This window comes from Alexandromys fortis, unplaced genomic scaffold (genome assembly GCF_014885135.2).
Source record: "Alexandromys fortis isolate MF-2015 unplaced genomic scaffold, M_Fortis_MF-2015_v1.1 scaffold_18, whole genome shotgun sequence".
NCBI classification, from domain to species: Eukaryota; Metazoa; Chordata; class Mammalia; order Rodentia; family Cricetidae; genus Alexandromys; species Alexandromys fortis.
The window spans coordinates 3,082,938-3,098,621 of NW_026067897.1; the positions used below are offsets into that span (position 1 = coordinate 3,082,938).

At 42.8% G+C, this 15,684-nt stretch overlaps 1 protein-coding gene across 5 annotated transcripts in view; it reads left to right on the top strand.

Moving 5' to 3' along the window:
* Slc26a7 (solute carrier family 26 member 7) overlaps window positions 1–15,684 on the top strand; it is a 114,337-nt gene that overhangs the window by 74,475 nt on the left and 24,178 nt on the right. For all 5 annotated transcript variants that reach the window (XM_050164316.1, XM_050164329.1, XM_050164348.1 and 2 more), the window contains 5 exons: window positions 1,736–1,818; window positions 3,835–3,982; window positions 5,904–6,017; window positions 12,273–12,350; window positions 13,300–13,395. In XM_050164316.1, coding sequence (XP_050020273.1) covers window positions 1,736–1,818; window positions 3,835–3,982; window positions 5,904–6,017; window positions 12,273–12,350; window positions 13,300–13,395 — 519 coding nt within the window. The remainder of the gene's footprint in view (window positions 1–1,735; window positions 1,819–3,834; window positions 3,983–5,903; window positions 6,018–12,272; window positions 12,351–13,299; window positions 13,396–15,684) is intronic.

The following is a 15,684-nucleotide window of genomic DNA, read 5'->3' on the forward strand; positions in this document are numbered from 1 at the left end:
AGGTGATAAAACTAGATTTTACATTCCCCCAATGGTTATTCTTATAGTAGCCCAACTTAATAGCATTATTTGCCTCATGTATTTAGGATCTCAAATATAATTTGACCACAGCCAAACACAGTGGGTTATGAAAGTATATTGTAACAGGTCCAAATAACTGACATAAATTATGATCACCAACATCTCTTCAAATCAACCTAAGATCTCTACCTTAAATTCTCAGCTTATGTTCTCAGGGGACAGGAATTCACATACTGTAAAGAGAGACCTCAGGTCAGACAACCTCGAAATCCCGTAGCTACTAAAAACACTAGTGGATGACAAAATCTGAAAATGGGTGGGAGACTCTCAAGGGCGTGGCCAATACGGCAGAGGCTGACCTAGCTCTGGTATCAGCTTAAAGATGGTTTTGGGGCAGAGGACATAGCTCATTGGTTAAGTGTGTAAGTGTGAGAACTAGAGTCGTATATCCCGGACTCCTAGAAATGCCACTCAAGCAAGGCAGACTACCTGCATTTTCAGCACTGGAAGGTGGTAATAGGGGATCCCCAGGACAAATTGACAATCAAGACTAGACATACAGAGGAGCTCTGGGCTCAACTGAGAGACCCTATCTCAAGGAATAAGGAGGAACTGCAAAAAACATCAACTTTGGTCCTCTACGTGTTTGTGAATCCATGTGCGTTTGCACACATGCAGACATGTGCCACAACAGAGGCAAATATGTATGCACACATGTAACACACCCACACACGTAGACATACTGACTATGACTATAGACCCAACAAGTGACCTTGCTTGAATATCTCAATAACATTTAAGTAAGATATCTGAGCCTCCTTGAGGGCTATATGAAAGTCATCAGACTGGGAAGTGGCATGTTTTACTTCATGAAAGAGACAAAACCTCAAATTAAAAAAAAAATAAAGAGGCTATAGATCAACATTCGTTACTAACAGAGCGAGAATGTTCTCACAAAGACCTCTTCATGTCATGAGAGAAAAGTAGGTTGAAATGCAGTGCTTCACACACACAGACACGCACACACACACCACTATATTTTGTGTCTTTTGTGCCTTCAAAATTGGACATAATTGGGTGGGTACTAAGCAGCGTGTTGAAAAAAACCATGAGACTGTACATACTATACCCTGAAAACTGAGAAGAGCACCTGAGTTTAAGAAGTCTATTTTAGAATTGTACTTGCCTCCTGATTGGTAACTGCATATACTAATTAGCTCAGTGAGACACTGTTTACAATTTAATTATCAGATCAGAATCATTGGCATATCCATTGTCTTGGTTATTTTGCATTCTCTTACTAGGGATTTTAAAATACATGGTTAATCATTATCAATGGAAGATATTTATTGAACTGTGTTCCAAGACATCAGAAGTTAATGCTTCCTAGCCAAGTTCACCGTGTGCCTGTTAACCATTTTCTCTTTATCCATCTCCCCCATGTTTTTATTTTATTTTTATTTTTTCCAGGACCTTACTGTATAATCCATGCTGCCCTCAAACTGGAAATGCTCTTGTTTTGGCATCCTGTCTGCTAGGATTACTGACATGCAACACCACTCCTGGCTTAACTCTTAGTATTTAATTAATAAATAGTAATTCTGGGACATATAATATATATTTTTAAGTGATCATAGGCACTTGGAAGCCCTCTAATAACACGCACACACTTTTAAATGTCTTTCTTTTTTTGTTCCCGAATGGAACTACACAGATCATTGCTGCCTCATTTGCTTGCTATTGTACCAACATGGAAAACACATATGGACTAGAAGTTGTTGGACACATTCCAAAGGGGTAATGTAGCCTCTCTTTTAATACGTGTTTATCTGAGTGTTTTTTTTTTTTTTTTGATGTTCAAAGGCCTGGACCTGGATACGTATGGATTTCATTTCTTTTTGTGGCTGTATGAGGCAGAATTCTAATTAATTTTTATTATAAATGACAAACCCAACATGTGGAAAAATAGTAATTTTCTAGGTAATAAGCTAACCTGTTATTCAATGAGCTACTGTAATTATTTTACACAGCATTGCTTCAAGTAAAAGACGCCAAAAGTATTTGCAAACATTTGGCTATAAAATAATGGAAGTTGCTAAATTTGCAAACTCCTGGACTTGGGTCAGTTTAAATTTTCAGCCACATATGTTCTTGTGGTCATTTTTACTTCACTTAAGTTATGATTAATGTAAACAAGCATCCCGTGGAAATGGAAGCCCACAGGTCGGAGTAGAGAGTTGTAGAGGAGGGCAAAGTAGGGCTGACCTGGCTCTCTAGTTTTCCTCCAGATTTCAAAAGGATGTTTCACAGGTGTAACATAGTAACAGGATGGAGGACCTTCCAAAGAATGGCTGACAAGATATAGTAGAGAAAAATTAAAACCTTAGGGATTAGTCTCCTTTTTATAGGCTGTATAAAGCAGACAAGGATAAGTTTGGGGTCTTCTATATTTTACTTTTATTCTCCTTAAAACAAAGAAATAGTAGAAAAAGTCTCAGAAACTGGAGAAAAGAATGCTTTTGAAGAAATCCCGTGTTTGCTGGCCTGTGTAGATGCAGGTAAAGGAGGGTTTCTTCAATCAACTCTACTTTCCTGAAGGTTCCTCTGCTTTTCCTTTGAAAGCCAACTCATTGATTCTTCTTTAGTCCCATTGTTATCAATCACATTTAACCTGAATGAAATACAAGTTCCATTTCTTCATTTCATGTTTCGTATAATATGTATCTTAGGCTGTGTAGTCATAGCAATGTTTTGGCAATAAGGGGTAGTTTGAATGGGTGACAAACCTTCATGGCTGTCCTCCATCCATTCTTGATCACCCTGACTGAATTCTCTTTTCAGAAACCCTCTTAAGCAACTGAAAAAAAAAAATGGCTTTGAAAGCCAAGAGCTGAGAGCGAACCCCAGCTCAGCTGTTCTTGTAACCTTCTTCCAAACATTTCCTCATCCCTGCTTGGGTGCAGTGTACTTGATGTGGGGTTGTTGGGGAAACGGAGTGAAACAGGTAACAAGAAAGAAGTCACATTCTACTCGCACACTAGATAGCAAGACACCAGCCAGTATGAGATGACACTTCCCCCTTTCTTCTACTTTTTATGACAAAGATCCTTTAGGGGGAAGTCTCCCAAAAGGACAAGGAATACGTAAGTGGTCATTTGGCTTCCATGGTTTTCAAGGGACAATAGACGTAATGGCTGGGTATTATCTGAGAAATGTTTTAAAGACTTCTTTGAAATGAAGCTAAGTGTGGTCTCTTTTGCAATAGAGAGTAGATGAGATCTTCCCACATAGTTTCTTCAGTTCGTGTAAGCCGTGATTAACTGTCTCATGAAAAGATGGAGTTAAAAATGTAATTAACGTAATGAAGTCAACGGCATATTTGGAGTCTAGCCAACGGTAGAGTAAACTAGTGTTTGCCTGAAACTCTGCAGCATTCACAGGAGCAAACACAGCTCCAGCGCCAGCCAAATAAATATTTGGAAAAGTTCAAATGAAAAGAAGACCCAGATAGCTTTTGTTTTCTACAAGAAACTTTTGTCAAGTCAGAATATCTGTGCTATGACCTGAATTCCCTGGGTAGGAATGCAAGTTAAATGCACAGGGCTCTCCCTGTGGTGTTTCCTACAATTTTGCTTTTCTGCTAAATAATGGTGAAAACACAGGGCTTCTCTGGAAAAGAAGGCTTAGTTTTTCCCTTGGGACTTTCATGTATTCCCTGTAACCTTCAGAAACAGTACTGCAGTGGGATTCATGGCAAGTTGTACAGAACTACTAGGAAGGCCCACAGCTTCAATTCAGTCTTTCTCTTACTAGGATTCCTCTGCCCCGTGCTCCACCGATGAACATCCTCAATGCAGTGCTCACTGAAGCTTTCGGAGTTGCGCTTGTAGGCTACGTGGCCTCACTGGCTCTTGCTCAAGGGTCTGCCAAGAAGTTCAAATATTCAGTGGATGACAACCAGGTGGAGTGCGCCCCCTATCCCTGTGGACCCAGTGTGTTACTCTTCTCTAGACTCTTAGATACTGAAAATGTCAAATGTTTGAAAATACATTTCTGAATGTGTAGAAAGAATGGGCAGAACAATTCAGCAAGCCTCTGAGAAGGAGGCGGGGAGGCCAACTTTGACAGTTTACACTCCATCGATTTGCTCATTCCCTCTGTTTATCTGTGTGCGTCAGAGGGCAACCTCCAGGGTTCAATTCTTGGCTCCACTGTGTGGGTCCTGGGATTGAACTGAGATCATCGGGTTTTGTAGCCAGTGCCTTCACCTGCTGAGTCATCTTACTGACCCTTAAAATACATTGTTAGAGGCGTGCACCTTCATGTTCTTTTATCTGGTTTTAGGAGAGAATCCAAGCCTATTTATCATTTCATGATAGATACCTTTGAATGCTTAGGGATCCGAAAGTAGGACACTAACATTAAGACCCTACAGGGTGGGAAGTCTGTTCCGACATACCTGAGAGGGCATTCGTTCTTGTTCACTGACCCTCTTTTCCCCAGTGTCCTTTCCATGCCCCAAGGCCCCACATTCTCACCTGTACGCAGAACTCACACGGAGATCATGTGACTTCATATGAGATCATATGACTCTCTGGATATGTGTGCATTAGGTCCTACAATAGGTCCAAGGATAAAACAGTGACATGCACAGATGAATGCTTTCATCCGCAGGAACTCCCGGCTCTCATGCTCAGCTCACAGACCTCACTACCATGGTGATGAGGCTGTCTGTCTGCAGGGTCCCTTTCCATATCTGGTCTCTTGTGAATGTCGGAGCCACACTTTGCATTTCTCCTTAGAACTCCAGGATTCTGGCTGGGGGAATTTGCACTCGTGGCTCTATTTCCTGTGACTCCTACCCCCTCCCCTCCACAAGTCCGTACAACTTCGTCATCCACATCCTCACGTCACAGGACTTCTGTGGACCAGGCCTCTCTGCACCCTTCCCAGCCTGCTTTATAACTGTCTATTCGCTATCTACATTTGCTGGTCAGAACCACATCTCTCTGAGGCCAGAGATTGTTTACAGTCACTGATCCCAAGAGGCGCAGGCAAGGTGTTAGGAGGGGTTTCCGTTTACCCAGTGGAAACACGATGGCTGGAGCAGGCCCTGTGGGGGAGAGGCGCCTGTGGCTGTGCACTGAACTGCATATGGAGTTTCTGGGAAGAGTCGTGGATGAGGGTACAGTCTGGGACTAGACCTGGGAGGATGTGATGGGCATGGGAGAACCCTGTGGACCAGTTACTGAGTTCCCGTTAGCTGTCAGATGCGGACGGCAGATAACAGGTTGGATAGAGGAGTCTGAAGTTCAGGAGAGGACTCTGCGCTGTCAGGGTGGGAGTTACCAGTCTATATTTGCGTAGGTAAGAGGTAGATACACAAGAGAAATAGTCCTACGTTTGCGATTGGTTAGGTGACAAAGGGAACAGACAGGTGACAGACAGACTGAGATCTAAAGACAGGCTTGGAGTGTGAGGTCCTAGACGCCTACCGAAGGGACCTTTTAAGAAGGACGGACTAAGCAACTGTGGCCAATGCTTCTTTATACAGGTAAGATAAGACGTAGCCGTTGGGCAGAGGTCGTTGAGGAAAGGGTGGGAATAGAAGCCCAACTGGGATGACTTAGAATATGGAAGTTATGAATAAATACAATTTCCTCACGTGTTGGTTGTAAGAATTGAAAGAGGGACGCGCTCAGAACAGCTTTGGAGGAAAGTAACCGTCAATGGACATTAGTGATTTTTATTGTAAACAGTGACATCTCAGCTGATGAGGAACTGAACATAAACAGGCTCCACTCCCTGACAAACTGGACCTGGGACCATAGAAGGGGATTGTGATAAAGACATGTTCTATTCTCCCATAACTAATCTTTCAGGAATTTCTGGCCCACGGCCTCAGCAATGTGATCCCTTCATTTTTCTTCTGTATCCCAAGTGCTGCTGCCATGGGAAGGACGGCTGGACTGTACAGCACAGGAGCAAAGACACAGGTAACACCTCCCCTGCAGGGAAAGCGGGACTGTGCACAGGACCGTCAACTCCCCCGCCAACCCCCCTCCTCCCGCCTCCACCGCTGCCCGTCTCAGTAGGAGAGAGAGGTACCCAGCTTTGAAAATGTTGCTAATTTGTATTTTCGAAGCAGCTTTTAAGAAACAACTTTTTCCTCTCCTGCTTCTTCTTTCCCACCCCACCCCTCACCCGCGTTTTTTTTCCCATTAGGGCTTCCCACAGGCTCCGTGATTAAAGGAGCAAACCGCTGAATTCTACACTCCTGGCAGCTTCATTAGCGGCAATTTTGAAGCCAGGGCTCCCTCTAGTGGTGTCTCGGTTAACCTAAACAGTCTGGGTGACTTTCTTTATATTTTGCTCACTTCCTTAAAATAAAATAAAACCAAGCCTATGCAGAATCTGTTCATGACACCAGCATTCCATGTATGGCAATTAGCAAATGTGCCAAAGTACCTTTCTCTATATGTGAAGATTTGGAGGGGTTTTAATGAAACCATTGTTTTACACATTGTTTATATTTTAGGAACTCAAGTCGATTCACTTTTTTGCAAGCCTGACCTGCTCTAGGCAGGACACTGCACAGTGGCAGGATGGTGGTGATGGAGAGGCCGGTACGGATGGCGGTGCAAACAATACTGACTTGCATGTGCGGCATTGCGTGCCTTTCTGTTTATATAAACAGACTCGGTCCTTTAGGCCCCTGGGGAAAGATGTAAACTTGCTCTCAGTTTCAGTTTCTAGGTGAGAAAGTTGAGGGAAAGGTGGCTGAAGGAAGTCATTGTCCCAGATGCTGTGTGACAAAACTTTTCCTGGGGAGACCCAGCACGCAGCTACTCACCCGGGCAAGCCTTTCCCCACAGGTCAAGATTTCCCAGCGCAGGCCCTTCATCAACGGCCTGCCTGCCTCTCCTCAGCGCTAGGACACAGACCCACTGAATTAACCTGGAGCACCAAAATCCTTTCACCTTTTTATCTAATTACGACTCCTCCAAGAGCAGGTGATAATCACGTTACCCTTGTTAATTACTGTAACACCTGCCACAGTTTCCGTGTTCTCACAGGAACACTTCACGGAGATATTTTTGTGTAGTTACCTGCTGAAGGCTGGAGGCATAGTTAATAATAGCGCACTTTCTGCCACACACAGGATTCGGTCCCCAGCTCTACAGACAAAGGCAGTACAGTGACCTTCCTGACAAGAGAAAAACACCATCATTTTATTTCTTCCTTCCATTCCACAGAAGGCTTTGCTCGGTTCAGGAGCTGATTTTTTTTTTTTTTTTTTGGTTTTTCGAGACAGGGTTTCCCTATGTAACAGTCCCAGCTGGCCTCAAACTCACAGGGATTCACCTGCATCTATCTCAGGAGCGCCAGAACGGCCGGGAAAGGAGCTGATTTTTCCTTCCCACCTAGTGCTTTCTTAGACAAATCTTCTCAGCTTTGCCTGCCTGCGTGCCTTTCTGTGTGTTTGCAGGTTGTCCATGTCCATGTGTATGTAAATGCATGTGTGTTTGCAGGTATACATGCAAATGTGTGTGAAGAGACCAGAACTCAACCTTGGTGTCATTCCGTGGGCGCCTTTCACCTTATTTTTTAGAGACAGGGCCCTCTTTGGCCTCCGTCTTGCAAAGCAGGCTAGGTTGTCTGGCTAGTGAGCCCCTGGGATCCACCTTCCTCCTCCCCCACCACTGGAATTATAAGTATGTGTTACCATGTCTAGTTTAATCTGTGTGGGTTCTGGGGCTCAAAACCTCAGTTCTGGTGTTCCCATGCCAAGCACTTTACAAACTAAGCTATCTCACCAGCCCAGGGATCCAGTTTGCAATAGTTCACCCTTGAGAACCCCATTGTCAACTGTGAGAGTTGATCAGACAGACCAAAGGCAGTTTGTGTTGTCATTAATAAAACTTAAATAGATTATAGCATTGTTGCTGGAAAACTTCTATTTAAAATCAGATATTTGATCACGTACTTGAGAGAAGTCCTGCTCAACAGAAATATAATATGAGATACCCAAGTAATTTATTTAGTGTCTGAATCTAAAAAAAGAAAACCTATAAAAACTGATTTTAATATACTTTAACTTACCTGATAGGATAAAGTTATGATAATTTCAATATGGATTACAGAACTACACACAATACCTTGTGCATGTTTCTCCAATAAAGTTTGGGGATCTGGTGTATATTTTGCATGTGCAAGCTGACCTCAATATGGACTAGACACACTTCAAACACTTCAGAGCTAACATGGTGGTGATTGGCAGGGAATCCAGGGCTGTTTTATGTGAGTGAGTGGAGGATAAAGACTTGGGTGTCTCAGAAAAACTAATTAAACTATTTGAAAAGAAATAACAAAAGATACTGATCATTTAGTAGCAAGTGCTGTGATCAAAGACACAGACACAGATTCACCCTCCGTATGTGGGAATTCTCTCAGCTGCGCCCTCCATTAGACAGGACGCCCAAAGCCTGTGGATCTAAGACCAGCCTTGGGGAAAGTTAGACAAACAGCACACATGGATACTGTGTCTGACTTCCCTCCTTTCTGAACTGAAACCTTAACTCTGGGCAGGAGCTCGGTGTCCCCTGACTCTCTCCTGCACGCTTCTCTTCACTTCCGACAGCGGAGGTGCATCCGTGCTTCTCAGGGGCTTCAGGGGGATCACAGAGCCACAAGGGAAGCCAGACAGCATCTGCTGCAGAGGCTGTGCAGCCACAACTGAAAACAGCAGCTGGCAGGCTTTCCTGCAAAGCTATGATTGCCTCTGGGCTCTAATTTGCAAAACCGTGCTCCTTTTGTTTTACCAGAAGTTGGCTCAATGCTTGCATCTTCTTCAAGGCCTTCTCAATTTAGCTGTGTTGCCCAGTGCCCTGCCTCTTATCCTTACTTCCTGCCCTTTCCTATCTTTTTTCAATTCCACCACTTCCCATAAATAAATCTGTGCATCATTTGACCTCTGCTCCGGAAGCAAAGTATCGTGTATGTATGAGGACACTGATGCCTTTACTGGTCATCTTTGTCAGTCATGAGCGATAGATAATGGCGCTACCGAGATTGATGGCACAGATGAATGCTGTGCGTCATTCCCTCTGAAACAAAATTTATGTGTAGTGTTTACATATGTACACCTCTGAAACAAAATTTATGTGTAGTGTTTACATATGTACACTTATATGCTTATAACCCTGTAATAAAATGTGAAGAAAATAAAGATTTCATTAACTTTCATGCAGACTTAGCTCTTAGATATGACTGCTGGAAATTTTAAAACAAAAATTATCACGAGGCATTTAGTCAGCATGACATGGAAGGTTCGGAGGGGAAAATACCTGGGCGATAACTGGCTTGTGGACGGTAAGGATGCAAACACTTGCCTTCAGCATTTATAACCTAAATTTTTCTCTCTTTCTTTCTTTTTTAGTTTTTGTGTTTATTTATGAGACAGAGTTTCTCAGTAGCTTCGGAGCCTGTCCTAGAACTTGCTCTGTAGACCAGGCTGGCCTCGAACTCACAGAGATCGCTTGCCTCAGCCTCCCGAGTGCTGGGGTTAAAGCCATGCACCACCACAGCCTGGCTATAACCTAATCTTTCTAAAATGTATTGAGGACTTACTTATGCTCTGTTTCTGTTCTCACGTGACAAAGAGACAAATGGAATACTTTTCGTGAAGAGCCTCAAGGAGGTGCCTTTTGCTTACTATTATTTAGTTGCCGTGTAGTTCATATAACATCCTTAGTGATTGCCAGGGACTTTAAAAAATTAGCTCTGAAAACCTTGTGGCAAGACTTTGAACAATGCCAGACCGAAATGATTACGTGTTCGTGAAATCTCCATTGCCCGTGCTAGGAAGCAAATACTCCACTTTAAATCTGAGACAATACCTAAAACTGGAAGAGTGATACTGGCCTAGTCCAGTTCAAGGGGAAAACAAAAGGGCACATTGCCAGTAAATGAAACAGAGCTCAAAAAGTAAGCAAATCTTTGGAAGTCCAACATCTGTGCATTGGGCTTATTCTCAATAAGGTTATCAGTATTTAAAAACTATTAGAAATAAGATTGCCGTTTAATCTCCTATAGAGAGAGGACTGAGTGGGAGACAGGGAAAGAGAGGGACCCCCCCCACTTTCCCACCATTAGCAATTGCTGACAAGCTACAAGAATTTCCCAAACGTGTCGGCTTGTGTTGTATTCAACTTTCACGTTACAATAAGGCGTTGGGCTGGAGAGATGGCGCAGCCACTTAGAACACTGGTGGCTCCTCCAGAGGACCAGGGTTCAATACCTATCACCCACCTGATGGCAGCTATCTGTAAGTCCAGCTCTACAGGATCTGACACCCTCGTCTGGCCTCCACAGGCACCAGGTACACAATGCATAAACATATATCCAGACGAAACACCCATACAAGTAACATAAATAAAGTTTAAAAATTATGGGGTTGATATTCTCTAAGTGATCACATATTTTTGAGTGGTTAATATATACACAATGGACTGAATGAAAAGACAATCCAGAGAAAGGGAAAGAAACTGCCCAACCAACAAAAACAAAACAAAACAAAACCCCCAAATTGTAAGGATGTGGATCCAGTGCAGGCTTCACGTGGCCTTTCACCTCCCTTGCTCCCTGACCTTGGATGAGGCACCAGTCTCCCTGTGCTTCAGATGGAAAGTGTGGGATTGAAAGCATTGACTTCTTACCCGAGTAAAGCTTGGCACTTAGTGTATTTTCCTATCCCTTTAAACGAGTGTCTACTTGTAATCTATGAGAATGTCTGGTGAGCTGTCATCTACCTGCTTCTATTTTGGGACCTCTCCTCCTACTGACCCAAGTCCAAGACAAGCGTCCAGGCTGGCTGGCCCCAGGTGTGTTTGTGTGGCTTTCAATGTCTCTCTTTAGAATCGGTCTTATAAAGCTTACTAGCTCTCGTAAACACTATCACGTTTTATGTGTAAAGCTCACCGATCAAGACATTAAATTTTGTATAATCACAAAATCAATGTGTAAAATATTTCTACCATTCAAAATGGGCATTCCCTCATGTCTAATTATATTTAATTTTTAGTGCCTGCCCCCATCCCCTGGCATCCTATACTTTTTCTCTTTTAAAGATTGTCTTTGGTCCAGAATTGTATCTTTTGTGTCTAGTGTCTTTTACCACAGTGGCTTTGAGTTCCCCACATTTGCTTTGTGCTGCTGTTTGGAGGATGCCCCGTAATCTGTCTGTTCTTTCTAGATCTACGGTGTGTGTGTGTGTGTGTGTGTGTGTGTTAAGTTCATATGAAACAGACTGGTTTCCGAGTCTCTACAGCTGCCCTGACAGCACTGTCAGAGAAAACTTCTCTTATCCTTTTCAGATTCTGAAAATATTCCTGTAATTTAAATTTCAACCATTCCAACACAAAAGATTCCCTCTGATGCCTTCATAGTGATACTTTAGGTATCTTTGAGGACCGGTGAAGGCCTCTTAGGATGGCACTTTAGTCAAATGTTTCTTATGGAGTCAGGGACTCCGGCTTCTGGGAAATTAGGTTCTCTCATGGCTGTGGGAGGCAGGTGGTTCCTATTGACCTTTGTCAACAGGCTCGGTGGGATAGAGCATGATACTAAAGACTTCTTGGGATTAATAAAGTGAAATCTGTGGTTCTGGCAGAGAGACTGCTCCTGCAACTCCGTCTGACCACTACATTGCCAGAGTTTTTTTGTGAGGAACTCCAGACACACACACACACACACACACACACACACACAGAGAGAGAGAGAGAGAGAGAGAGAGAGAGAGAGAGAGAGAGAGAGAGAGAAAACCATTTTGGTGCAAATCTATCATAAACAGAAGAAAACCCCAGGCTGTGAATTCTTCAGTTATTACCCACGTGACCTTCTAGAAAATAATGAGTAGAGTCAGGCTATAGGACTTTCCTCAGAGGTCTCCCTCTTGCAACAACCCATCACTATGATATGCTTGCTGTACAAATAAATGGTGTTCTATGTGTGTGTGTGCGCGTGCGCTTGCACGCACTCACACATGTGTGTGACTGTCTCACCACTGAGTTTATTTGGTTGTGCCAGTTTGTCGACTGTTACATTTGCTGTCTCTTCACGGCAGAACACAGATAACAACAGTCCGTGCAATCTAACAACACGCCAACATTTTGTTTCTTGCCCCTATTCTCATAGCTTTGACACAGCAATACAGTTCACGGCCTTCTTTGTTGTCTGTCTTGTGTTTACAGGTCGCTTGTCTAATATCTTGCGTTTGCGTCCTCATAGTCATCTATGCAGTTGGACCTTTGCTGTACTGGCTGCCCATGGTACAGTATTGCTTTTTTATGTTATAGTTCTGGACTTTTAATTAGAATTATTGTGCATTAAATATCCTGGGAGAATAAATACAATAACCCTAAATCTGAAAGCCATTTTACCTAAGTGAAGGTTGGAAGGATGGAAAGAATACCGCATTTCATGAGAAAGAACGAGCGACAGCTCTCCGACTCCTCAGTGGGAACTAGGAATAATCTCATGAAGAGTAGACTTCCGGGACTCGGGGTGTCGCTCGACGTCAGAGCACTAACTGAGCATGTGCAAATTCCTTGGTTTGATCCAGAGCGGTGGAAAAAGAGAGGCTTTCAGAGAATTCTCCAGAAAGTGCAGGCTGGAGAAATGGTGTGGAGGACAAAAATCCATCTCCCCAGGGTAGACACATCCTCTGTTCTGAGGGCCTCCACGCTGGGGTTGCATCTACCTCTACATAAGCCCCGGGCTCCCCGGCGATCCCGGGTACCAGGCCAGTCCTAGCCTCTGGGCTGGGAGAGTCACCGTTTCCATATGATAACTGTCTAGTACTCAAGTTAACTTTTCACGGGAATAAGCATCTCTAGGAGAAACAGTGACTACTGCCAGGACCCTGTGAAGAAATATATGAGACAAATGTATAATTTCTGTAACAAACATATTTCAAACACAGAACAGGTAAAAGGAACCTCCAGCCTTGTGATAATTCACTTTCTTTTTCCTATCTGTTCTTTTCAACCTGATCAGTTTTACCAATGATTTTCTAAAATTGATGTTGTATCCCTAAAGCACATATAAGTTAATTTTAAACAAACATTACGTTAACCTAATTGGTGACAGCTTTTCTCTACAATTTACTTACAAAAAAAAAAAAAAACAAAAAACAAAAAAAAAAAACAAACCAAAAATCCAACAACCAACATTGAAGTCTTTGTCCCGTTTCCTCCCCAACCTGTCTTTTCTCGGCAGTGCGTTCTTGCAAGCATTATTGTCGTGGGACTCAAGGGAATGTTAATACAGTTCCGGGATTTAAAAAAATACTGGAATGTGGATAAAATCGATTGGGTGAGTAGCACTTTGACAGGACACTTTGACCGGACATTTTCCTCTTTGGCTGAAGCACATGCTACCAAGTACACACTAATACTTGCATTGGCAGCACACACACTTAACCGCTTGAGGCTTGTGTCTGCCTAGTTAGGTTTTCACAAGTCAAATGAAAACATGAACACAGAATTTTGTCTGATTCTGTTTTTTTTTCTTTTTTCCAATTTTGCCTTATTTTGATGACTATGTAGTTTGATAAATTTCAAAGACAGAGTAGCTAATTTGAATGGATCGAGGGTCCCCAGTTTAAATTATGGAATGCTTTTGAAGGCAGAGCTTACTGAGAAAGTACACACTGAGAAATATGATGAACTACAGTGGGCATGAAAGCCCAGCATTAACTGTGTGGTACATGGACACAAGGTGGGTCTCAGTGGTGTCCACATTAATGCCAAGACGTCTTTCAGCTTGACTTCCAAATGGATTAAACCGCGGAGAGGATCACATTAATAAGATACCTCTGGGAACAGAACAGATTAGATAACACTAAACACTGAGAAAGTGTGTTTTGGCTAACAGAAATATTTAGTGTACTCAGATTCTAGAGAAACCGGCCTCCGTAAAAGCATCTCGAAGTCCTCCCTCTCTCTGGGGCGAGGGAAGAATTTCCTGAGTAGCCCCAGCCCCGCCCTCATGGCACTTGTCCTATTGAATTGTCTCTTCTGGCCCTCTGTGCGAGGAAGCTTTGGGCACGCTGGCTTTCACTTCCATAATGTCGCCTGTGTGTCTCAGCAGAGCACAGGCTCAATGCATGAGGGAGGCATAGCCCGGTAAATCCTCGACCTTCTTGACACCATTTGTTCAGGAAGAAGGCATAGAAACACAGAAACATGTATTGTTCACCATGAGTCTTTTTTTTAAGACTAGGAATCACTCATCTCTATTTTATGTGTCATTATCAAGTAGTTTTCTAGGAAATCTCATGGAGTTTATACTCCCTGAGCCATTTCATTTTGAAAATACTGATCATTTTATATACCATAAGAAAATGTCCGGCTTTCTAAAATGCTTTCCCTCAGGGCCTTTTAGAGCTGGCTGTATTTTCAGATATTGATGGATTAGGTAGAGAAGTCACAGACAATGTAACTCTTGTAATTTATGTGAAAGTGCTTCTCTAAATTAATACTCCATGACCTTTATTCTTCCTGCGTACAAAGTTCATTTTTTACTATTTCTGTGGCTTAGGGTAAGTATAAAATTTCTGTGAATCTCATGTTTGACCTCAGGGTAGGAATTGGTTGCACTTGAATATTGTTCTGAAAATATATGATCTACTGTCTCCTTCGTGAACCGTATATTTATCGGTATTTTTATTTTTCCTGTATGCAGTGTCTTTAGGTTTTCTTTTCTGTTATGTATGTCTAGTTATGTTTTTCCTGCTTTACAACCTTAAATACTGTTTTTATATGAATGTGTTCTTATTTGCAATCAGTTACTTTATTTAGTTTTTCCAGATTGCTTTTTTTCTTCAAATTTTCTATTTTTTTTTAAATAAGTGTAAGTGTATGCTTGGAGTTCCCTGTGTATCATGAGTTTTTTTCCCTCTTGAGATGTTTATTGCATGCCCAACGCTTTGGCTCTGTCGCAGGTCTCTCTTTTCCTTTAGTTGGCTGGGTGTCTCAGCGGTTCCTATAGGACTACACGCAATGTGGTAGCAGCAGCAGCTGGCAGGTAACCTGGTGCAGCCAGCAGTTCGGAGTCAGGCATGTTTGCTTAAGATATGTCCCTAACTGAGCGGTGGATGCTTGGTGACGTGACACAGTCACTTCTACGTTCTGTCTTCTGTCGTCTCTAGCTTTGACTGTTAGTTTCGGTTGTCAGTGTCAGTGAACTGAGAAAACCTGAGATTAGTAAAGTAAACTCTGGGCGTGTCTGCCATGCTGTGCCCAGAGAGGATGAACTAAATGCAAAGACTTGCACTGAATGTAGAATGGATCCCCAGCGCTGGGGACCTGTGTAGCGCACCACAACGTCTATGCTCCATGCGCTACCATACAGTTCGTGAACCGGGCAAGAGGCTGGAGATTGAAACACACACCGACATACGAAGACACAGGTCATCCTTAAAACACGAATACCTCCCTTTATTGTGTACCAGAGCCTCTTATATAGAGATCCTTAACCAATAGTCACATCCCAGCCAAACTTACCAAAACCCAGTCCCTGCCATCAAAAACTCCTGAGAGTCTTGTGCTCAGAGCAGCTGCAAGCTGTCTCAAAGCAAAAAAAAAAAAAAAAAAAAAAAAA